General features: G+C 39.3%; 2 protein-coding genes across 2 annotated transcripts in view; both read left to right on the top strand.

The window, feature by feature from the left end:
- LOC124391228 (mucin-5AC-like) overlaps positions 1-24,870 on the top strand; it is a 76,688-nt gene that overhangs the window by 39,104 nt on the left and 12,714 nt on the right. The window lies entirely within an intron of this gene.
- LOC124391013 (mucin-5AC) lies at positions 11,733-23,562 on the top strand. The gene is made up of 30 exons (XM_046857269.1): positions 11,733-11,844; positions 12,044-12,091; positions 12,202-12,463; positions 12,825-12,939; positions 13,079-13,169; positions 13,385-13,491; positions 13,898-14,111; positions 14,246-14,371; positions 14,517-14,634; positions 14,890-15,028; positions 15,149-15,259; positions 15,412-15,481; positions 15,817-15,957; positions 16,086-16,250; positions 16,409-16,503; positions 16,749-16,875; positions 17,341-17,590; positions 17,680-17,729; positions 18,226-18,326; positions 18,434-18,585; positions 18,673-18,811; positions 18,941-19,051; positions 19,465-19,644; positions 19,805-20,044; positions 20,311-20,467; positions 20,779-20,907; positions 21,053-21,200; positions 21,593-21,636; positions 21,749-21,967; positions 22,122-23,562. The coding sequence occupies exons 1-30, from the start codon at positions 11,769-11,771 to the stop codon at positions 23,336-23,338; spliced, it is 5,142 nt and encodes a 1,713-aa protein (XP_046713225.1). The 5' UTR covers positions 11,733-11,768; the 3' UTR covers positions 23,339-23,562.

Genomic DNA, 24,870 nt, shown 5'->3' with positions numbered 1-24,870 from the left:
TTGTATTTATGCATTTTGTTTTGTATATACTTGAATACTATAGTATGTTTATATGTTCGTCTATTCTTTTATATATTTGCATTTATTTTTTCATGCTGCTGTAACAAAGAAATTTCCCCACAGTGGGACAAATAAAGGTTTATCTTATCTTATCTTATTGTGGCGGGACGTTAATTAGACAGAAACTATAACTCAGCTGACTACGCCACCCTGTTAACAGGGAACACTATTATAGATTAATCATCTACAAAGGACACACAGGTACGTGGTTTCAATAAACAGAGGCAAGAGACGTGAATACCAAAGATACAAACAAATGTTTTATTTCACAATAAATATGGGTATTACTTTTAAAACATGACTATGGGCTGGAATAAAATAGGCATAAAAACAAAAAGGAAACCGAGGCTTACCTAAAGCAGGTAAACTAGCTTAATGAGTATGCGGCTACTATATCGCCAGGAGCATAACGCCAAGTGCACAAAACGCACCACACACACACACACACACACTCACACAAACACGGTAAGACCAAGCGTGAACACACTGCACCCTTTGATAGAGTCCCACCACCGCACGCGAAGGCCAACTAGCCGTCTGCCTGAAGCCTCGGTTCCTAAACAAACAAAGTAAAGTAAAACAAAAGCAAGAAACAAAAGCATAAACAGAGCAAACAAGCATAAAGCTAGCAAAGCAAACGAAGCAAGCAAAAGCTAGCAAAGCAGACAAAGCTAAGTAAAACAAAAGCATACAAAGTTAAATAAATCAAAGCAGAGTAAAAACAAAGCAGCAGCATCAAAGTACGTTGCCCCGCAGGCCGCACTGAATGACTCCTCTTAAAACTATTCCACCTAAAAAAAGGATTAAGTAGAACATTTATTCATCCCACCAAACACCACAAACCTCAGCAGAGATAACTACACATACCTTAATATTGTCGTTTCGACCACAAGTCCAGCCGCACAGGCAAATGGACATCAAACCGGCAAGAAGGCATGGGATTACGGCGGGTTCATGTTTAAAAGCAGTCGCCGAGCCACATGGAATGATTACACGTTGAAACTATAATTCAAATAACGCTAGTTACCACAAACACACACGTTGATACACACTTGCTAGCAAGCACATACCTGTGAGACAGGAAGAGTCTAAACCAGGAAGGGCGGGCCTCGGCAATGACACACAAGCGGTGATCACACAACATGGTGCATTAAAAGTCCCCTTTATATAGTCTTGCATGTATCTGATTGGACAACTGATGCTTTCATGACAATTTAAAGGGACACCCACAGTTCGTCCCACTACAATCTACCCCCACTGACGGATCGTCGCCCCGACGGTCCTACTACTAGGGTCAGGATTACCTAATCCCATGGCCTAAAAATGCCTGGCACCATGCCATGCATTTGCTGCTGGGAGCCCTCACCTGTCCCACCTACTGAACGGGAAGATGGTGTACATTTGGATGTTGGCCGCATTTGCACGTTTTGTCCTGCGTAACGCACCCTCATCCACCCTAACCAGGGCTTCAGGCTGTGGCTCCGCAACATAGCTGTATCCCTAGCTGGAGCCTGTAATCCTGGCCAGTTAGCAGGAACGGGTCCCGTAACACTCACCCTCTCCTGTGGACCATGTTCCACCCCAGATGCCAGCCCACCAATTCTTAATTCGACATCAACTTGATCCCGTTCTTGGACCAAAGCTAATAAATCTACCTCATCCTCTTCCTCAGCTAACGATGATGTGCCCACAACTGGGTCAGGTAAAGGACTGCCATGGTTAGTACCAACTGTGTCCTTACAGACTCTTCTCTTTAGCAGTGAACGATGCACGTTCCTTACCTTGGTCAGGTCATCTACAGGCGCAATGGTGTACACTACACCACCTTCCTTGGGTGCCCTTATCACTTGGTAGACCACTGGGCTCCATAGGTCCTGGATTTTATGGCGGCCCCTTACCCCATAATCACGGAGATACACCAGTTGACCCTCCACCAATGGTTCATCTCGGACGTGCTGATCATGATTGGCCTTGCGCCTATCAGCCATGACCTGCAACCGTTCCCGTGCACCTGCAAAGGCCACCTGGAGCCTCGTTTGATGTTCCAAGACCCAGTCATGCACACTACCCTCCCTTAGCTGTGGTTCTCTCCCCAACAGAAAATCTACAGGCAATCGTGGCTCCTGTCCAAACATCAAGAAGTGTGGCGATTCCCCTGTGCTCTGCTGAGGGGTGCTATTATAACTGAACACTACCTGGGGAAGACACGCTACCCAGTCTCGTTTCCTGGACACTGGCAGAGTACGCAACAGATTATGTAGAGTGCGGTTAAAGCGTTCACACTGGCCGTTACCGGCCGGGTGATAGGGGGTAGTACCACTTCACCACACCATAAAGCTCACATAACTGACGTATCAACAAAGACTCAAAATTTCGACCCTGGTCCGAGTGGAGATGGCCCGGAACACCGAACCTGTAAAACCATTCGGTCACCAGGGCTTGTGCCACCGTCTCCGCTCGCTGATCCCTCGTTGGAACAGCAAGGGTATACTTACTGAAAACGTCAGTCATCACCAAAATGTTTTCGATGCCAGAGCTTGTGGGCTCTAACACTGTGAAGTCCACTGCCAAGATGTCATTTGGCCTAGATGACATTAACCGCCCCATAAAACCCTGAGCCAGTGGCTGGGTGTCTTTGGCTGCCTGGCACCGGTCACACTCATGACACCAACTTGCCACATCCGAGGACACACCCGCCAATAACACCTCTGTTGCACTAACTCCATGGTGCGCTCCTGCCCTGGTGTCCATGTTGCTGATGCAACTGCCTTAACACCTCTGGTCTCAAGGCAGCAGGCAAAACCAATTGCAACATCTCTTCCTTACCATTAGGGCAGTGAACCCGACGATACAGCATACCATCTAACTCCTCAACCGATCCCACTGGCGGAGCAAGGTTAAGGCTGCCTTAGTCATTTGGCGCCGCTCATTAGGTCCTGGGCGATTTCCTTGTCTCCAAAATCGCAACACTTCCCAAATAACTGGATCAGCTGCCTGCAAAGAACGCAAGTCACCAGCAGAATAACCAGGAAGTGTAGAGACCATACACTGGGTCGCTATACCCACAGAATCTACCCCAGCTAATGGCCACAAAGACTCAGGAATTGCAGTGCCGGGGGTCAACCCATCCAACCCACCAGGTTCCAGGGGATCCCTCCGTGACAGCGCATCTGCATTTCTATTACTCTTACCAGAGCGATACTTAATCTCAAAATCGAAAGCCGCCAGCTGAGAAGCCCAACGCTGCTCAGTCGCCCCAACTTTGCAGAGGTCAGATGGCTAAGGGATTATTATCTGTGAATACCACACACTTATTACCCAACAGATATTCACGGAATTTCTCCGTCATGGCCCACTTGAGCGCAACAAACTCCAACTTCATAGAGCTATAATTTGACATGTTGCGCTCAGTGGGCCTTAAACTGCGACTAGCATATGCCACTGGTCTTACCTTGCCTTCAGTTTCCTGGGAAAGGACTGCCCCTAACCCTTGATAACTGGCGCCCACCTCCAGAATAAGCGGTTTAGAAATCCGCATACGCAAGTACTGGGGCGGTAGTCAGTTTCTCCTTTAACCCCTCAAAGCTCACCTGACAGTTTTCACTCCAGGCACTAGCAAAACTCCTACTTTTCTGCTTACCCTTTACACCAGCAAATTCCCCCACCAGCTTATGCAGTGGGGCAGCCAACTTGGCAAACCCCTCCACAAACCGCCGATAGTAGCTGGAAAAACCCAGAAAGGATCTTAACTCTGTAACGCTAGAGGGACGAGGCCACTGGGAAGGGAACATGGAATGATTACACGTTGGAAACTATAATTCAAATAACGCTAGTTACCACAAACACACACGTTAATACACACTTGCTAGCAAGCACATACCTGTGAGACAGGAAGAGTCTAAACCAGGAAGGGGCGGGCCTCGGGCAATGACACACAAGCGGTGATCACACAACATGGTGCATTAAAAGTCCCCTTTTATATAGTCTTGCATGTATCTGATTGGACAACTGATGCTTTCATGACAATTTAAAGGGACACCCACAGTTCGTCCCACTACATTATCTTATCTTATCTTATCTTATCTTATCTTATCTTATCTTATCTTATCTTATCTTATCTTATCTTAATCCGTTCCAACCCTCAAAATGACACCCCATTTTTATGTTTCATGTTATTAAATTGGAAAATACATATCTAAATAATAAATCTTGTATAAAAACATAATAGAAAGAGTATGTAAAGATATAATAAGGTGTATTATCAGTGTATTTTCCTTGGAGATGAGACGACTTGAGCTAACGAAAACGCCGGTGGGGTGTGTGTGTGTGTGTGTGTGTGTGTGTGTGTGTGTGTGTGTGTGTGTGTGTGTGTGGGGAGGGGGAGTAGAGGCGATAAGCAGAAGCGGAGGGAAAACTCGTTTTTTTTTACTATCACTCCTGTACACTACGAATCCCTAAACTTTAAAATGTATACTTTTTCTTCTTTGCTTATCTTAATTTTTGTCACAATCTTTACTTTCTGGCTTCGCTTTGCCATCTAGCAGCGGCGTCTCGAGCTCGTACCTAAATGTTTTGCTCGCGTAACAAAGCAAAAAAATCGACCGAGTGACCGCTCGTACCTCGGAAAACTTGTACATTGATGCACTTGTAGGTCAAGGTACCACTGTAGTTGTGAAAGGAAGGAGGAAGACAGTGAACAATGACTTACTTGGTAGGCTACTGTTTAGATACAAGTCGTTGTAACACGTTGAGTCTGGGTCAAGGGAGAGCTCAATAAAACTCCAGTTGCAACAGAAATCATATAAGCACAGATTTTTTATTTTTCTTGGCAACAGCGTTATGGGTTAGTCAAAGAAACTTAGAAATGAGCATCAGAAAATAAAAAGGACATAATCCTCGGTCTCCACACACCAGTAATACCGGAAGAATGCAGTTACATGCTATTCCCAAAATACCGCTATGCTCCTAATAGAAGCGCAACATATTGCATTTCAGTGTTGGGCAGTATTAGTTACTGTCAAAAGTAACGTGTTACTGGTACTTTTAAAAATAAAGTAACTTTGTTACCGTTACCGTATGGTGCGTTACCCGTTACTTTTTTAAATGAATGAATTTCGGCTAAAGTGTATCCTACAGTCTAACCTGTTTACAGCAGCGACGCATTGTAGGATTGGTGGATGAACCTCTCTATACATGAAGAAGACGCACTGTGGGCGTGTCTCTGTTTTTTCAGATCTGTGCGGCAGTAAATTAAATTAAAAATATATAGAGAAAAGCAGAAATGAAGATAAGGGTGACAAATTTAGACACTGAATAGTCATCCATTGCACATGACTCTGACCTTCATGCAGAATGAACACTCGCTGTAACCGCAAATTATTTTTAATTGTATTTTACTCCTGACTCTTTCTCTTCCTCTTTAGTCAGACAGAACACACAGAAATCTGCATTTTGACTTCTAATAAAATGAAACTTTAATGAATGAATACACTGTTTGCTTTTTTTTTACTAATTTCTAGCATATCACACAAATTGTACATTGAGTTTCAATAAGCATATCATATGAGTGTTAATATAATAATATGTTAAAGCATTTAAAAGTGTCTTCACATATCTCGACTGCAACTGGTATTTTAAATCAATTGAAATCTCATCAACTTCTGTGTGTCTGTTTCTTCAAGCAATATAGGATGTATGGTAAAATGGTTTCCCAAGTCATGTATTCAAGGCCTACCAAATAGCAAATATTTTTTACAGACTTAATTTCCCTTTAGCAGGCATTCATCCCTACACTTTGAGAAAAAAAGTGTATATGTAAATGTTAGGGTGGATTTTGTAGGCTAATTGGGGTGTGACTGCTGTGGTTAACAGTGCTAAAACAATATTTGTTGTATGAATAACATGTATGAATGTGAATGAATGAGGTTTCATATTTAATATGTAGGTTGGAACACAGGCATTAACTGAAAAGGTTACAGCTGTGTAGGAGGCTACTAATGTGAGGTTGTGGAAGACATTTTTATGTCACAGCTCATGCAACATGATAAGACCAAGCACAACAACATACACAAGGTAGTTATACTGTATCAGTGTTGAGGACAATTTAGCAGATAAAAGACACATCATTCTTATTTCCCTTCGACATCTGAAAATGTTGAGCTGTGCCATTAGCAAAGAACTTTCAGAAACCAGTAGCACCCAGGTACATCCATGTACTGTCTTTATAGAAGAATTGTGGTCAAAAAAACGTCCTCTACATAGAAACGTCTCTAAGTTACATAAGCAACCCTAGTTCCCTGAGGGAATGAGACGCTGCGTCGAAACGCTTCGGGTACGTGCCCGAAAATTGGACGCTGGACGTCACCGGTGGGGTGAAGACACGACCAAAACGTATAAAACACATATCGAGTGAAGGCAGCAGCAGCTTTTGTAAGGGAGAAGGAAGCGCTGCACGGATGCCAGAGGTGTGGCATAGAGACACAGTGTCTCGTTTCCTCAGGAAACTGGGTATACCTACGTAGCCTAGAGACATTACCTTTTAGAAACTCGAGCTGCGTCGAAACGCTTTGGGAACAAGTTCCCAATCACGCCAGACTGACCAGTCCCTGCCTAGTATGTGTCTGTCAAACACAGCTAGAGGATGACTGAGTGGCCAGGAGCGGCACTGCGGTCTAGGTTATAGAACCGCACGAAGGTCAGCGGGGTGGACCAACCTGCAGCGTTACATATGTCTTGGAGGGGTCTCCAGAGGACCACGATTTTGAGGCAGCCACACTCCGAGTGGAGTGAGGTCTGACTCCGAAGGTAGCGGGGAAACCAGAGGACTCTTAAAAAGATGTGATACCATCAACAATCCACCTGCTCTGAGTCTGCTTGTTAACAGGGAGGCCTCTCTTGGGAGGGACGTAGCAGACGAGCAGCTGATCTGTCTTTCTCCAAGGACCTGTCCTGTGGATGTAGATGTCCAGTGCATGCAGTTTCTCCTGGTCTGGGGCCTGTAATGGAGGAGGATAGAATGCCTGTAATCTTACAGGTCGTGGGAAGACCAAGGGGACCTTGGGGATGTAACCTGTACGCGGTACCGGAAGGCACTAGCTATTACTGGGGTAAACTCCAGGAAAAAGGAGGGTCACAGAAAGTGCCTGCAGGTCCCCTACTCTCTTGATAGAGCATGACCAACAAAAATGTGTTCTTGATTGAAAGGTGCCTCCAAGATGCCTCGGCTTGAGGTTCAAAAGGGAGCTCAGACAGAGCCCCCAAAATGACGACCAGGCCACACCCAGGCACTCTAGGTTGTACCGGGGGCCTCAGCCTCCTGGTGCTGCAGAGGAAGGGGGTTATTATCGGGTCTTTACCCAGAGATTGCCTGGCCACGGGGGCATGATAAGTCGAAATGGCAGACGCGTAAACTTTTAAGGTGGACGGAGCCAACCCTTTAGTGAACTGTCCCTGGAGGAAATCCAACACTGAACCAACCGGGCAGTGGACTGGATCCAGCTGGTGCTGCTCACACCACGAGCAGAACAGACGCCACCTGGTGGCATACAACCTCCTCATGAAGGGAGTTCTGGAGTGGAAAATGGTCTCTACCACCTCAGTGGAGAGACCAGGACCTCTGAGCTGTGCCCCTCAGGGGCCACAGCCACAGAAGAAAGTTATACCAATTGTTTTATTAATATGTGATATTATGCATAACTGGGGATCCATTAAATTAGGGAGTAAGACAGGAAATTTGAGGATGGATTTTGACTACTTAATGGCAACATTCTGCTACACTAATTTAGGCCTACAGATTGCATTTGATTTCCATCACTGCACACCTCAACATCATTTATCTGTAATAAAAGGACATTCTGTGCAAACCAGATGAGGATGGGTTAACTTTTGAGTCTGGTTCCTCTAAAGCAGGGGTCACCAACGTGGTAGTAGCATGAGTAGCCCGCGGGCCTTTTCTAAAAAAAGCTGTTTCCTACTTTGTTAAATCATTGTTGATATTTATTATGAGAAATCATTAGCATGATCAGTGTCTTTACATAGATGAATATCATTAATTATTAATAATAACATATAATAAAAGGTAAATTGAGCAAATTTGTTATTTCAGATCAAACTGAAATCTGTGTGTGTCAAACTGGTAGCCCTTCACATTAATGTACCTAAGAAGTAGCTCTCAGTTTCAAAAAAGCTGGTGACCCCTGCTCTAAAGGTTTCTTCTATCTTATGCCATCTGAGGGAATTTTTTCTTGACACAGGCTTGCCCATTAAAGCCAAACTTATACTTATACTTATACTTATACTTATACTTTTACTTTTACTTATACTTATAATTATACTTATACTTATATAATCGTATTAATTCTTTCATACCACATTATCTGTGTAAAACTGCTTTCAGACAATGTCCATTGTTAAAAGCACTATACAAATAAAAATGAATTGAATTGAAAACGAAGAGACTGGGACTGAGACTTTTTGAGACACAGTGTATTGTGTGGACAATAAAGTGTAGATCAAAGTATGTATTCTCCAGTATAGGTTTGCTGGTGGGTATCTTTTTTAAAGGGATAGAATGCCTGCTCTGCAGCTTCAGTCCAGTGGATGTGTTCTGGCTGTCTCTTCTTTGTGAGGTCTGGGAGGGGTGAGGTTAAGTGTATTGGAGTGTATTTGAGTGAGGAACCACCAGTTAGCTGCATGTATGTCCCCATCAGTTGTTGTGGAAGTAAAAAAGCCTTTCTCTGATTAAGAAATATGAAGTGGATAAGGGTTGTTTGCCTTGTTGGTTTTCCTATTCAGTTTGTAATGCCTGTGCCACTGTGCCAGGAAATAAAAATGTCTCACAATTCACTTCACCTCTTACACTCGAAAAAACAAAGACTTATACAGCCCCAGTTCCAAAAAAGTTGGGGCACCGTGTACAATGTAAATAAAAACACATTGCAATGTCAGATTATTAATTTGCAATCTTATAAGTCCATGTTTTATTCACAATAAACCATGTTGCAGACATATTGCAGCCATCAAATATAAAATTATTATATTTTTCCTTATCTTTCTTACATATTTCCATTAAATATTTGATTTAATTTGATTTGAAATGTTAAATTTCCAAAAAATGTTTTATGTTCTATTGTAAATTAAATATAGGTTTATGGGATAAATTCCAATCCTGTTTGTTGACCAGCTCAGTATTCAATACAATCCTTTCACACAAATTGAAAAACTGTCATCACTTAAACTAAGTGCATTAGTGTGCATTTAGATATTAAAGTTCTTGAGCAACAGATCTTCAGAAACAACACATAGACCTCTTAACTCATCAGACTAAGCACCAGTGCACCACAGGTCTGTGTACTAAACCCACTCTTGTACACCCTGCTGACGTAAAACACGTACAGTAAGCAACAGCATCAGCATAAGTTCCTAAATGACACACAGAGGCTCATTGTCAAGCAAGGTTATAGGGACAAGGCGAACCAAATTATAGTGTTGGGTTATTTCAACAATCTCTCCCTGAATGTCAACAAGATGATAGTTGTCATCAGTTACAACAAAGTGCCTCATCAGCCATCATTAAACAACAGCGCATTTAACAACAGTTAAAACAACATGGTTACAATTTTCTGGCTCTGCTCATCTTCAGTGACTTTACCTGCATACAAAACAAGTACAAATTATACTTGAGATCACCCGTGCAAGAAAAAATTATGGGGACAACGATGATTGTAATTAAGAAGTTTATAACAGCATTGCAGTGACAAAATACATAAAGCATTTTGGGTTCATCAGAGTCAGAATTCTTACACCTGTTTAATATCTTTAATATCAAATCAAAATCCAAATGCCGTTGTTATGCTCGTAATATTTACAGTTTTTGTTCTTTACCATATTTGTAGTTTTTTAAGCTTGTTTAGTAGGTCTACTCAAGCTGACACCTAGTATTTTAATTAATTCCACTTTTATATATTTTGTTAAATATTGGAATATAAAGAACATACAAAATTAACTTTATCATGTGTACCATTACTATTACTATTTATTGTTATAATGTACACTGTATACCAATGTAAATCAATATTGTGTTCAAAATGCACTTGTTGAATTTGTGCTATTGAAAGTTGGTAGTATGTATCAGGATACAGATCCTTAAAAGCAGCTTGAGTCACCAATTGGCCTGAAACAATAGGTCCTTCTTCCTTCAAAGCTTCAGTGTAAAGTTTTGTGTGTTTAAGTTGAATCACTAACACAAGTTGAATCACTATCATGGAACCCTATTTAATAGGATGGGCAGTGATGTTTATTTATCAGTTGCTTAATAAAAGCACTGTGGCATAGTATATTTACTCACAATCCCTCATGGATGCAAATATTCTGTGTTTACTGTGTGTACTGTGTATTATAATGCAAATTCAAAATAAATATATAGGTGCCAGGAAGCTGTTTGGGGCTTGAAAGCCTTAAAAGAACTACTTTCAGTTTCCCAAAAAACTGTTCAATAAACAATTCTTAAAATAACCCTTTAAAAAAGAGAAAAATAACTTAAATTAGTTGTCGCAGCAGCTACGATTCAGTTAATACTTTAAAGTTAGAACTTCAATATAATTAACATTAGCTATTAGCTACATGGTAGAATTAATTTACATTCATTAAAAAAAAAATGTACACATACAATATTAATTATTAACATGAATTATTAATTGATTAAACTATTACACAATCAGTTCTGTTCCCACCTCTTCAGTTCAACTTAGTGAACTGCTCTTTAAGTGATTATAAATGACCAGCCTTTATATTAGTGAGTGTGAAGAACCTTTCTTTTAAGACCCGCTTTGCACTACAAATAGCCTTTGGAATGAAAATGTTTCACAGATGTTTAAGGTTCTTTAACAAACCATACACCTTGACAAAGAATTGATAATTTTACTATATTTTTTTAAACAAAACAGATGAAGAGAATGAGATTTAAATGGTTTGACAACATATACTGTACAAATTTAGCAAGTTATACAATTAACAAATGTTCTGAGGTTATTATCAAAAGTAACAAAACATAGTAAAGTAATCAGTATTGAGATATTAATGGTAAAATTATTATTATTCCTATGGGTTTCCTCTGGCTATTTTCCTTTTGCCCTATAAAACATCCCAGTAGGTGGATATGTATGAAATTGCTATAGGGGTGAGTATAGGAATGTGTGTGTATGTTGCTCTGCATTGGAATGGTGTGTTTTCTGCCTCATGTCCAGTGTTCCTGGTCTCCAAATCCAACATGGTACCAAAATATATGGAGCTGATGCCAAAGATAATTATTAACGGACCATGACTTTACAAACCTTTTGTGTGTTAAGGCACAGAATTTTGGCTCTTTTACTTCTCCATAATGAGGGAAGACTGTTTCTATATATAATTTTCTTAAGAGATTCTTCTATCGCACAAAGGTTTATTATTTCAACCATATTAAGGTAATGTTAATGAACACAAAAGAAGACATCCACACCTTTACCCGAAAGCTGGAGTGATTTTCCAAAGCCACGCCATCATCTAGCACAAACCAGAGCAATATTTATCTTAAGAAAGTTAAACTAACTCGTTGCCCCTCCTTAACCAAAGCTTGCAAATATGACGCAAAACTCAGGTAGTATAAAAATCTGAATGGACAGTAGGATTGTACCACTGTACCTGTGGAGCATTTGCCTCTCCACACCACCACCATGGGGACTTTCAAATTAACAACTGTAATGTTGTTAACATGGATCAGTTTATCTATTGGACTGACTGCTGCTCAAAGTAAGTAAACACCTTCATAACCAAGTAATACTGCTTTGTCAATTAAAATGTTCATATCGAGGACCTTATTACCATGAGAATGTTATAGGTGTTGTAGTAAATAAAACTGTTTACAGTCCAGTATATACGTCAATCGATCATCAACCTTTTGAATAAATTACAACATAATGGTTGATAAATGTTTCTCTAAATATTTCAGCGACCGTAGCAATCATCGAACCCGTGACGAAATTGCAGCTAATTTCAGGTAGACAAAAATAAAATATACAAATCTGTATTACTTTTTTTTTTTGCACATAAAGTCAATTGTGTTACAGAATTACGCACACTCAAATCTCGCTGTGCATCATTTTTTAGGAATACCATCAGCACATAATAAGCTTGTCTGCAGCACATGGGGAAATTTCCACTTCTTGACATTTGATGGAGACAGTTTCCAGCTCCCATCCGAATGTAATCACATCCTGACATCTCAGTGTGGAGGCAGTTATGAAGAATTTAACATTCAGCTGAGACGGCAGATCGTGAACGGTGAACCCACAATTAGCAAAATCACCCTGAAGCTGGATGGCACAGTGGTGGAGCTCAGTACTGGCTCGATCAGCATCAATGGCCAACCGTGAGTAAAACTAGCAAATAGCCCACAGCAACAACTGTTTTCATTAATTAATTTCAACAAACTAAAAATGCCCAGATTAAACATCATGTCTGTTTACACTACTAAGTGAGGTGTATTGAGACTGTGGCTTCCAACCAAAAAAAAATGCACTAACATTGATTTATAATATATCAAATGAAAAACAATATATTGATTTAAAACCAAAAAATGTTTAGAAAATTGTAATCAATTTGTAAAGAGAAAGACATGTACAATTTCACCAGTGTTGCGTTGACCTACTATAAACATATAATCGATTGCTTGTGATGCTAAAATGATTACTATTATTATAATTTTCTTTGTTTATTTGTTTGTTTTCAAGGGTCACAGCACCATATGTCAGCGGTGGAGTTCATATAGAATTGGTCAGTTCTTATATTTCCATCAAATCCACAGTGGGGATAACTGCCTTGTGGAATGAAGATGATGCGTTCATGGTAAATCTTTATTTCTTACAATTTCATCTACTCATGCACAATTCATTTCTCTAAAACAACAATTGAAAGTAATAGTGAAGTAGTTAAGTAAAAAATGCTAGAATAAAATGTTCACTATGGGTTCTTTTCTTTTTTACAGGTTGAATTAGATCCAAAGTACAAAAATCAGACATGTGGGCTTTGTGGTGATTTCAATGGCGTCCCTCGTTACGATGAAATGATCAAAAACGGTAATTACCTTTTAGTTTAAATAGAACTTTAAAATATTCTTTAAAGTCAAGTAGGGGTGTCGAGAGGTAGTTGGTGTTGCCTTATAAGTGTTTAATAAAGGTGTATTGGCTACAGGTGTGTGGGTGTGTGGGTGTGAGTGTGTGGGTGTGTGTGTTGTGTACATTCCAATTTGTGCATGGGATAGGTATGACATTTCTTTATGTTTATGTTCCAGGTGTGGCACTCTCTCCTTCTGATTATGGAAATCTCTGGAAGATGGATGGACCCACAGAAAGATGCGAGGATAAACCCATCCAAGAATATCAGGACTGTGGAGGCGAGGTAGAAAAATCTATCATAGCTTTAATAAACATTATCATTTTAATAAGAGCTGCAGGTGTATCAGTATCACAAACTAGAGCGCTGGATAAATTACATTATTGTGCTGGTAAATACTTACCTTTCTTAGCTATAAGAGAATAGCTAAATAATAATATTGATAACTGAGGCATACAGTTTAGATGGGATAACTGATACATACAGTTGTATAAAAGTTTGCAGCTGGCTGCTATCAAACAAAGCAGTCATTAAACTTTTACAAAAAGTTCAATAACAAAGCTTTTATATCTAAATGGTTGATTGATAGTAAACTTCAGGCACTGCATCTAATAAGAAAGTTAGGTCAGATATATAATAATTAGCTAAGATCAGCACCTATAAATGAATAATATCTTGTCTTCTTGGACAGGATTTTTGCCCTCAGCTATTCACCAGTGAGGCGTTCGGCAGCTGCAACCTTCTGGTGTCAAACGATATGTTTGTGACAGCATGTATGGAGGACCTGTGTCAGTGTAATACAACAACAGATGCTTCCTGCTTGTGTAAAACTTTAGCAGAATATTCACGCCAGTGTGTGCACGCTGGAGGAAAACCACAAGAATGGAGAACTGATGTCTTCTGCCGTCAGTACATTTTTTCCTTCTTTTTGTTTTGCTGGCAAAAAATCTTCATATCGCTTATCTTAGTTGGAAAATGTTTGTCTGCAGGTTTTGGTTGAAATTTTGTTTACTAAAATTGTTTTTGCTCACTCTTGCAGCCAAGTCATGCCCCAACACCATGCAATACACCGAGTGTGGCAGCCCATGTATAGATACCTGCTCAAACTCAGACAGAGGAGATGTGTGTGGAGAGCACTGCATCGATGGATGCTTCTGTCCTCCAGGTAACATGCACTTCTCAAAACATCACCTCAAACTCAAATAACCAGCAAAAACACTGATTCATTTACAACTTTTGAGATATACCTCAAAATGTATCAGTATTTGCAGTAATTAATAACATTTCTTCAAAAATGTAAATCTTTCAAGGCACTGTGTGGGACGATGTCACCAACTCCAGCTGTATTCCACGGAGTTCATGCTCCTGTGTTCACGGAGATAAGATTTATAAATCTGGGGAAACATACACAGCTACCTGCAAAGAATGGTAAGTCCTGAATTTAAAAAAAGGTTTAAATGTAAAGTTAAGTACAATTAATTTTTTATCAGTCTTATTATAATGTTATCTTTAAAGCCAGCAAAATCCATATGCACCATGTTGTGTCAGTGAAAGGCTTTTTAGAGGAACAAATGTTTACACACTCGTAGCTAAAACTCCCTACTTCTCATTTTCTTTAGAAATAGCCAAAAGATTTTTTTTCTTGTTCCCCTTTTTTATTGTTGTATTTTTATTCTGTTTCAGCACCTGCTCAGGAGGTCAGTGGACATGTGTGAATAAAGACTGCCCTGGTACATGCTCGGTTTTGGGAGGATCACACATCAAAACATTTGATGACAAACCCTACACGTTCCATGGCGATTGTTCGTATATCCTTGCAAAGGTAACAGTACTGACTGTCCTTTCTTAATATCAAATAGTGGCACATTCTTTGAAAACTTTAAACTCTACTCCTCATTATACTGCATTTCTCGATTCACATATGTGGTTATGCTTTGTTTAGGAGTGCACAGGCACAGATTTTACCATTCTTGGTGATTTGACCAAATGCGGACTGACAGATACTGAGACTTGCCTGAAAACAGTCACTCTAGGATTATCAAAAGGCACTAAGGTAAGAGGATTAGAAGAGCACATTAACATACTTCTGTGGATTCCATTCAATTCAATTAATTTTTATTTGTATAGCGCTTTTAAAAACAGACATTTTGTGTATCATGGGTAGATAATCATATCATAAGCAGATATCAATGATTTATCATTTAGGTGATCCAAGTGGACTCAAGTGGGAAGGTTGAAGTGGACAGGATTAAGACACAGCTTCCAATTTTTACAGGTAAACTCAATCAATCACTTAATTAATCAATTAATTAACCATTTAATCAGCACAAACAGATCAGTACAGCCGATAATTAAAACTGAATGTTCTTTGTGAAGCACAAAACGAAATAATTTTATCACCTTAAAAATAAATGTTGTTTTTTTGTTAGGAATACATTCTTACATACCCATGGTGCCATTTGCATTACAGCTCAAACTTCACATATAATGTTCATTACGAATAATAAATAAATCAGACAGGCAATTATTGATTTGCTCCCACTGGGCTTTATTTACAAAAGACCTAACATTGATTTTTAATTATTAAAATGCTTGATCATGTATCCACAGCTGACGTGAGCATCTTCCAGCCATCTTCATTCTACATTACCATCAGCGCCATCAGCTCTAATCTTATTCTGGAAATCCAGCTCGTTCCCCTCATGCAGGTCTTCATCATGATAGATCCAGCTTTTCAAAGACAAACATGTGGTGCGTACACACAATCAAGCTTTCTCACACAATTTATGATAAGCATTTCGGTAAACATTTAAGTCACGTTCATTATTTGAGCAGATTGTGACTTGAGCAAATTGAAACCAACCTTTATCCTTTTGCAGGACTTTGCGGCAATTTCAATAACATTCAGGCAGACGATTTCACCACGGCTAGTGGACTTAGAGAAGGAACAGCAGTGGATTTTGCCAACACATACAAGACCAGAGCAAACTGCCCAGATATCCAAAGAACCTTTGAGAACCCATGCAGTCTGAGCACTGAAAATGGTGCGCACACAAACATGGCAGCTTTTGACATCAGTCAATGTCCATTAACATCTTGCTATCCTGTTTGTAAATATGTATTATAAATGTACTTTATGTATTACAGTCATATGACGCAAAATATATAACAATAAAGATAAATATTCATTTTATTTTTACAGAGAAATATGCACAACACTGGTGTTCCCTGCTATCGGATCCTTCCGGAGTTTTCTCCCCCTGTCATTCACAGATCAGCCCTGACATCTACAAAGCGGTAAAATTGGCTTTTTTTTTTCATGTTAAATCTAGCATTATGAGAAATAAGATCATTCCTAGGTATAGCAGGTTGCCAAGTCAGCAGATGACTTGATCAGATCTGCTTTTAACATTATTCAAGCATTTTTTTCTCAATCAACTGAACTATTATACTCACTATTCCTTGTTATAATCAATGTAAATATTGCGTTTTAATCATGTGTTGATTATTTATACATATAATTGTTGTTTAATTGTCTACAGAGCTGTATATATGACACATGTAATTGTGAGAAGTCAGAGAACTGCATGTGCGCTGCACTGTCTTCATATGCACACGATTGTGCTGCTGTTGGAATCATCCTCACTGGCTGGAGAGATGCTGCTTGCAGTGAGTACAATATTTTGGCACTCCTAAAATGAAGCCATTGAGATAATCTAAACATTCAATATTAGCACTCGGTATATATTTGTATTGGCTTGGCAAGTGTTTATGCTGGATGTTTTATAGTACAGATTTAAATTTGGGATCAGGCTAATCATTAAGTCAATACCTGCTTTAAGCAAATTCAAATATTTCATTTTATTCAGGTTAGTAAAGTAAATATGAGTTTAGAGAAACACGGATCTGTTATGTACACACTTAAGAAAGAAAAGAATAACTAAGAATGAATACACACACACACACACACACACACACACACACACACACACACACACACACACACACACACACACACACACACACACACACACACACACACACACACACAGAGCAGAACAGGAATGGACTTTAGGGCTACAGGCCAGAACATGATAAGCCTTTAATTTCTGTTGTATGTTTTTTTGTACTCAGACAACTACACAGTGTGCCCCAACTCCTTAGTTTATGAATATGACATGACCAGCTGTCATCGTACATGTCGCTTAATCGGGCAGACTGACTACACCTGTGACATCGAAACCGTGACGGATGGTTGTGGGTGTCAATCAGGTACCTACATGAACGAAAATAACGTTTGTGTCACGGAAAACAACTGTCCATGTTACGATGCAAACACAATTATTCAGCCTGGCGACATCATCAGCAAAGATGGCACCACATGGTAAGGTGACAAAAAAAATGAAAGAAAAATATTTGGAAACGTTTGGTAAAATGAACTGGAGTATTGATTTTGATTTCTCATCATTGCAGCACATGTAGACAAGGCAAACTGAACTGCATCGGTGTCATGAAAGTGGAAGGTATGTAGCACTGTGCTAGTGATTACTTATAATAATAATTCTTATTAGTAGTAGTAGTAGAAGTAGTTTAGTCTTAATATTAATATTTCATAAAGGCTGTACATGGAACAAGTTTGATCCTGTAAAGTGTAAGAAAAAAAATGAATGTGAAGTAGTAATGCTTTAATGCTGATTTAAATGCAGATGCATATTCATACTGCTCCCTATTCTTAAAAAACCATGCTTTTTTAAGATATTTTTTTTTTGTTTTTTTGTTTTTTAGTCACACATAATGATTAATTTGCAAGTTAATTTGCCTAGTTTATGTGTTTATTTTTATCTTTATTAATAATTGTATTCTTTTATTGTCCTATTTTTCTTTATATATTTTTATAGCAGCAGCACACCATGACAAATTCCTTGTATATTCAACCATGATACTTGTCAATAAAGATGATTCTGATTTTGAAAATGCACCAACCCTGAACCCTAAATATTTTCACTAATTTTTCACTAGAATGTACCACTCCAATGACTTTTTTCAACTGCTCGAGTGCTGCTCCTGGAAGCACTGGCTCTGAATGTCAGAAAAGTTGTAAAACACTGGATATGAGCTGTGTGAGTTTTTGCTACAAAAAAAATAACAGCCATAACAATATCAATTGGATGACTTCTAGTTAATTCATGATTGATTCATGCAATAACGTTACCCTGCCTCCTTACAGATCAGCACAGAGTGCGTGTCTGGATGTGTGTGTCCCCCTGGCTTGGTGTCCAATGGAAATGGTGGTTGTATCTCTACAGACCTTTGTCCGTGTGTCCATAATGGAGAGAATTATCAACCTGGGGACACTGTTCAAGATGGCTGCAACACATGGTATTCAAAGAAATTTTGATTTTTGGGATTTTTGATATAAATTTTTTTAATACAAATTGTTTAACTAACATTTAATATATATTGTAGCACATGTAAGGACAGGAAATGGCAATGCACCACAAAGCAGTGCAGTGCAACATGTAGCATCTATGGAGATGGGCATTACATAACCTTTGACGAAAAACGATATATGTTCAGTGGAAACTGTGAATATGCCCTGGCTCAGGTACTGATCAAACAACATTACTGAGAAAGCCAAGCTTGCAAGCTCAAAAGATTAACTGACAAAAAAATTCTAGATGGTTGTAAAATACTCAATACTCAGTACGCAACCCCATGCTTGTGTGATTTTCAGGACTACTGTAGTGGCAGTAGCACCAACGGCACTTTCAGAGTCAACACTGAAAACATTCCTTGTGGAACAACTGGCACTACCTGTTCCAAAGCCATCAAGCTCTTCATAGGAGTGAGTTTAGACGAATTTCTTTATCAAACACGATTCAAGTGCAATTCAAATTAAAGCACTGAGCTGACACAAAGTGAAACCATTCAGTCTGAATCACATGCTAGATAGCTACAACTGAACACAGTGTTTGTATGTGCTGGTACAAAAAATATATAGAAAGAATAATTATTTTTAAAGATTCCTTTCAAAGGAATCATAATCATAACATGTATCATAATCATAATAAATTAGTCAATTCAATTATTAGTATTATTATTACTATTATTATTACTATTATTTGTATATTTGCTGGCAAGCAAAATCCAACATTTCGAACTGTTTTGGGGGGTTTATATCGAGACATATCAGGGGAAAATCTGAGTCAGCTAGAGATCCCGATGGCAAAAAATAAAACATATGTATTTTCTTCACAGAGCAATGAGCTAATCCTTACCGATGGAACATACCAAGTAGTACAGAGAACCAATGGAGAAGAAATCCCATACCAGATCCGCACGATGGGAAACTACTTGGTGGTTGAGACCTATAATGGTGTAATGCTTGTATGGGACAGAAAAACATCAATATACATTGTTCTAAAGCCTGAATTTAATGTGAGTATTTATGCCTTGTGTTTAGGTGTAACATGTTTTGAGGTGTATAAATGAATTAGTTATAGAATTTATTATTACTACTATTATTATTATTATTATTATTATTATTATTATTATTATTATTATTATATGGTTTTGATTAATTTGATGCTACTCTCAGGGAAATGTCTGCGGTCTCTGTGGAAACTTTGATGGCAATGCAAACAACGACTTCACCACAAGAACCCAAGAAGTTGTCATTGACCCGCTCATTTTTGGTAACAGCTGGAAAGTGTCTCCTACCTGTCCAGAGGCAATGGCCATTCAAGATCCCTGCACTAATAATCCATACAGGGAGGCATGGGCACAGAAACAGTGCAGCATTATAAACAGTGACACTTTTGCAGCCTGTCATTCCAAGGTATCATCACAACACAGACACAATACAAAACCATCATTGTTGTCTATAACTGTATGGTAGCGAGAGAAATTCTAATTCATCTGTCAGGGAATGGAGGATGAGGACTCCATAGGGAAAGGGAATTTTTATTAAATGTTTAAAGTTTTATTAGAGTATATTCATGTAATAAATTTGATGATAATACTATATGAAATTGTATTGTCCAGTGGCTTCTTTTTTCAAGCTAGTACACAATGAAATGCATCATTTTTATCATTTTTTGCTAGGTGGAACCATCTTCATATTATTCTTCATGTGTGAGTGATGCATGTGCTTGTGACAGTGGAGGAGATTGTGAGTGTTTCTGTACTGCTGTAGCAGCCTATGCCAAGGCCTGTAATGCTGCTGGTGTGTGTGTTCAATGGAGAAGCCCAAGAATTTGCCGTGAGTCATGTATACTTTTCGTATCACTACTGAAAGCATTGGGATACGCGTTAGTTTTGCTTACAGTTAATGCTGGCTAGTTAATCTTATGCAGTGTTAATGATCTACCAATTTAACTTATATTATATTATATGCTTCAACATAGTTTGAGTTCTTTTTTTTATTCTTTACATACACTAGCAAATAGCACCCACAAGTAGTTTGCATTATAGCTTACAGGACTAACAAAAATGGGAAAACCAGATAAATCATTTAATCTCTATTTGAGCTAAGACAAATCAATATTAAAGATGTTGCTGTTGTCATTCCAGCACTGTTCTGTGATTTCTACAACCCACCTGGAGAGTGCGAGTGGCACTACAAACCTTGTGGTCACAATTGTATGAAGACCTGCAGGAACCCTACAGGAAACTGTACAATGCAGTCTCCAGGACTTGAAGGTATGAACTTGTGTTTTTTGTCTAATCTTTAGATAGAAATAATTTTCTTTTGACTATAAGTCATAGGATCCAGAATTTTACTAATGAATAAGCAGACAGCACATCAAAATGTCATTAAAATAAATACATGCTTTGACCTCTGCAGGTTGCTATCCTGAATGCCCAGCTGATCTCCCATTGTTCGATGAGGATAATATGAAGTGCGTGGCACAGGATGAGTGTGGCTGCTATGCTGAAATGATGCGTTATGAGCTGGGCCAGTCTATCCCTTCTATAAACAACTGCGAGAAATGGTTTGTTTATTATCGTCTTCTTTCTAGTTCTAAACAAAATGTTTGCTGCAGTCCAGTATAGTGTCACTAGCAAACGGATCCATGACATCTAATTGCACTGTCATTCTCTTTCTATTTAAAATGCATTTCTAGAAACTATTTAAGAAATCAATTCAGAATCTCTATTTAATTTTCCCTTGCTTTTTTAATTATATATATATATATATATATATATATATATATATATATATATATATATATATATATATATATATATATATATATATATATACTGTAGGGGTAAAAAATTGTGTAAAGATAAGTACTGTAGGGTAATTATGTATTTTTTCTTTTAAAGTAAAACAGTATAAACAGTATATGTAATAAAATTATTATTCTATTTTAATTTACAGCGAGTGCACATCAGGTGGGAAGAGCTGCAAATATGATCTAAATGGTAAGCATTTTCTATCTATTCATGTTTTGTTTTGCTGCATATTTTACCTTTTTTTGTCTATCAGTTCTCAGTAAAATAAGTAAGTAAAATAAATTCAATCTTATGTTCCCAGCTTGTACCTGCCAAAATAATAATACTATGTACCAGTATGGAGACATAATCTACTACACAACGGATGGACTTGGAAACTGCATTATTGCTATTTGTGCTGAAGATGGAAACATTAATAAGACATTGGCACCTTGTAAAACTACAGTTGCCCCTACAGTGCCAACAACAACATTCACAACAACAACTATGCCTACAACTGTGTTTGTTTTCACCACGCCAGGTGTGTATCAGGCCTGAGTATTAAATTGTTGCCTAAAAAAAAATACACAAATATATTTTTTATTTGTTTCCTGTTGTATAAATCAATTATAGAATATACATAACATAGTTATTAAACTGATTGTGTGCCTTTTCTTCAAATTTTTGCAAAAAAGAAATCAGTCCAAGTGCAACTACAAAAGAAGCAGCTACAACAACTCCAACAAGCATGATAACTGAAGGCAGAACAACTCAAATCACTGTGACAACATCAATAACAGAAATTTCTGCTATCACAAAAATACCTAGCACACTAACTGGCACTACACCGCCCACTACATTGCAACCAGAAATTACGAGCACTCAGCCTTTGGAAACAACAACAGGTGCAGAAAGCACAATTTACCCTGAAATAACAACCTTTCCGATTACAACTCTTCCAACCACCACCACCAAAGCACCAGAAATAACAAGCACTGGTGTAGAGGTAACAACGGTGCTTCCAATAGTATCAACTACTCAGGCTACTACAGCTCCCTCCATAGAGACAACATTACCAGGAGAAACAACACCTCTGACCACTACAACTGCTCCAACAATAACAACCATGCAACCAGAAATATCCTCCACCCAGCCTTTGGAAACAACAACTGGTGAAGAAACCACTATTTCCCCAGAAAAAACAACCTTGCCAATTACAACTCTTCCAACCACCACCACCAAAGCACCAGAAATAACAAGCACTGGTGTAGAGGTAACAACAGTGCTTCCAATAGTATCAACTACTCAGGCTACTACAGCTCCCTCCATAGAGACCACAGGTCCATCCGAAAGGACATCACTAATTACCACACCTGCTCCAGAGGTAACAACCTTGCCATCAGAAATATCCTCCACCCAGCCTTTGGAAACAACAACTGGTAAAGAAACCACTATTTCCCCAGAACAAACAACATTGCCAATTACAACTCTTCCGACCACCACCACCAAAGCACCAGAAGTAACAAGCACTGGTCCTTCCACAGAAACCACACCAGTTGGAGAGGTAACAACAGTGCTTCCAATAGTATCAACTACTCAGGCTACTACAGCTCCCTCCATAGAGACAACATTACCAGGAGAAACAACACCTCTGACCACTGCACCTGCTCCAAAGATAACAACCTTGCAACCAGAAATATCCTCCACCCAGCCTTTGGAAACAACAACTGGTAAAGAAACCACTATTTCCCCAGAACAAACAACATTGCCAATTACAACTCTTCCAACCACCACCACCAAAGCACCAGAAGTAACAAGCACTGGTCCTTCCACAGAAACCACACCAGTTGGAGAGGTAACAACAGTGCTTCCAATAGTATCAACTACTCAGGCTACTACAGCTCCTCCATAGAGACAACATTACCAGGAGAAACAACACCTCTGACCACTGCACCTGCTCCAAAGATAACAACCTTGCAACCAGAAATATCCTCCACCCAGCCTTTGAAACAACAACTGGTAAAGAAACCACTATTTCCCCAGAACAAACAACATTGCCAATTACAACTCTTCCAACCACCACCACCAAAGCACCAGAAGTAACAAGCACTGGTCCTTCCACAGAAACCACACCAGTTGAGAGGTAACAACAGTGCTTCCAATAGTATCAACTACTCAGGCTACTACAGCTCCTCCATAGAGACAACATTACCAGGAGAAACAACACCTCTGACCACTGCACCTGCTCCAAAGATAACAACCTTGCAACCAGAAATATCCTCCACCCAGCCTTTGGAAACAACAACTGGTAAAGAAACCACTATTTCCCCAGAACAAACAACATTGCCAATTACAACTCTTCCAACCACCACCACCAAAGCACCAGAAGTAACAAGCACTGGTCCTTCCACAGAAACCACACCAGTTGGAGAGGTAACAACAGTGCTTCCAATAGTATCAACTACTCAGGCTACTACAGCTCCTCCATAGAGACAACATTACCAGGAGAAACAACACCTCTGACCACTGCACCTGCTCCAAAGATAACAACCTTGCAACCAGAAATATCCTCCACCCAGCCTTTGGAAGCAACAACTGGTAAAGAAACCACTATTTCCCCAGAACAAACAACATTGCCAATTACAACTCTTCCAACCACCACCACCAAAGCACCAGAAGTAACAAGCACTGGTCCTTCCACAGAAACCACACCAGTTGAGAGGTAACAACAGTGCTTCCAATAGTATCAACTACTCAGGCTACTACAGCTCCTCCATAGAGACAACATTACCAGGAGAAACAACACCTCTGACCACTGCACCTGCTCCAAAGATAACAACCTTGCAACCAGAAATATCCTCCACCCAGCCTTTGGAAGCAACAACTGGTAAAGAAACCACTATTTCCCCAGAACAAACAACATTGCCAATTACAACTCTTCCAACCACCACCACCAAAGCACCAGAAGTAACAAGCACTGGTCCTTCCACAGAAACCACACCAGTTGGAGAGGTAACAACAGTGCTTCCAATAGTATCAACTACTCAGGCTACTACAGCTCCTCCATAGAGACAACATTACCAGGAGAAACAACACCTCTGACCACTGCACCTGCTCCAAAGATAACAACCTTGCAACCAGAAATATCCTCCACCCAGCCTTTGGAAACAACAACTGGTAAAGAAACCACTATTTCCCCAGAACAAACAACATTGCCAATTACAACTCTTCCAACCTCCACCACCAAAGCACCAGAAGTAACAAGCACTGGTCCTTCCACAGAAACCACACCAGTTGGAGAGGTAACAACAGTGCTTCAATAGTATCAACTACTCAGGCTACTACAGCTCCTCCATAGAGACAACATTACCAGGAGAAACAACACCTCTGACCACTGCACCTGCTCCAAAGATAACAACCTTGCAACCAGAAATATCCTCCACC

This window comes from Silurus meridionalis, chromosome 9 (assembly GCF_014805685.1).
Source record: "Silurus meridionalis isolate SWU-2019-XX chromosome 9, ASM1480568v1, whole genome shotgun sequence".
Taxonomy (NCBI): Eukaryota; Metazoa; Chordata; class Actinopteri; order Siluriformes; family Siluridae; genus Silurus; species Silurus meridionalis.
Note: the sequence above shows the minus strand (reverse complement) of the source record. Positions and strands in the feature narration are given on the sequence as shown.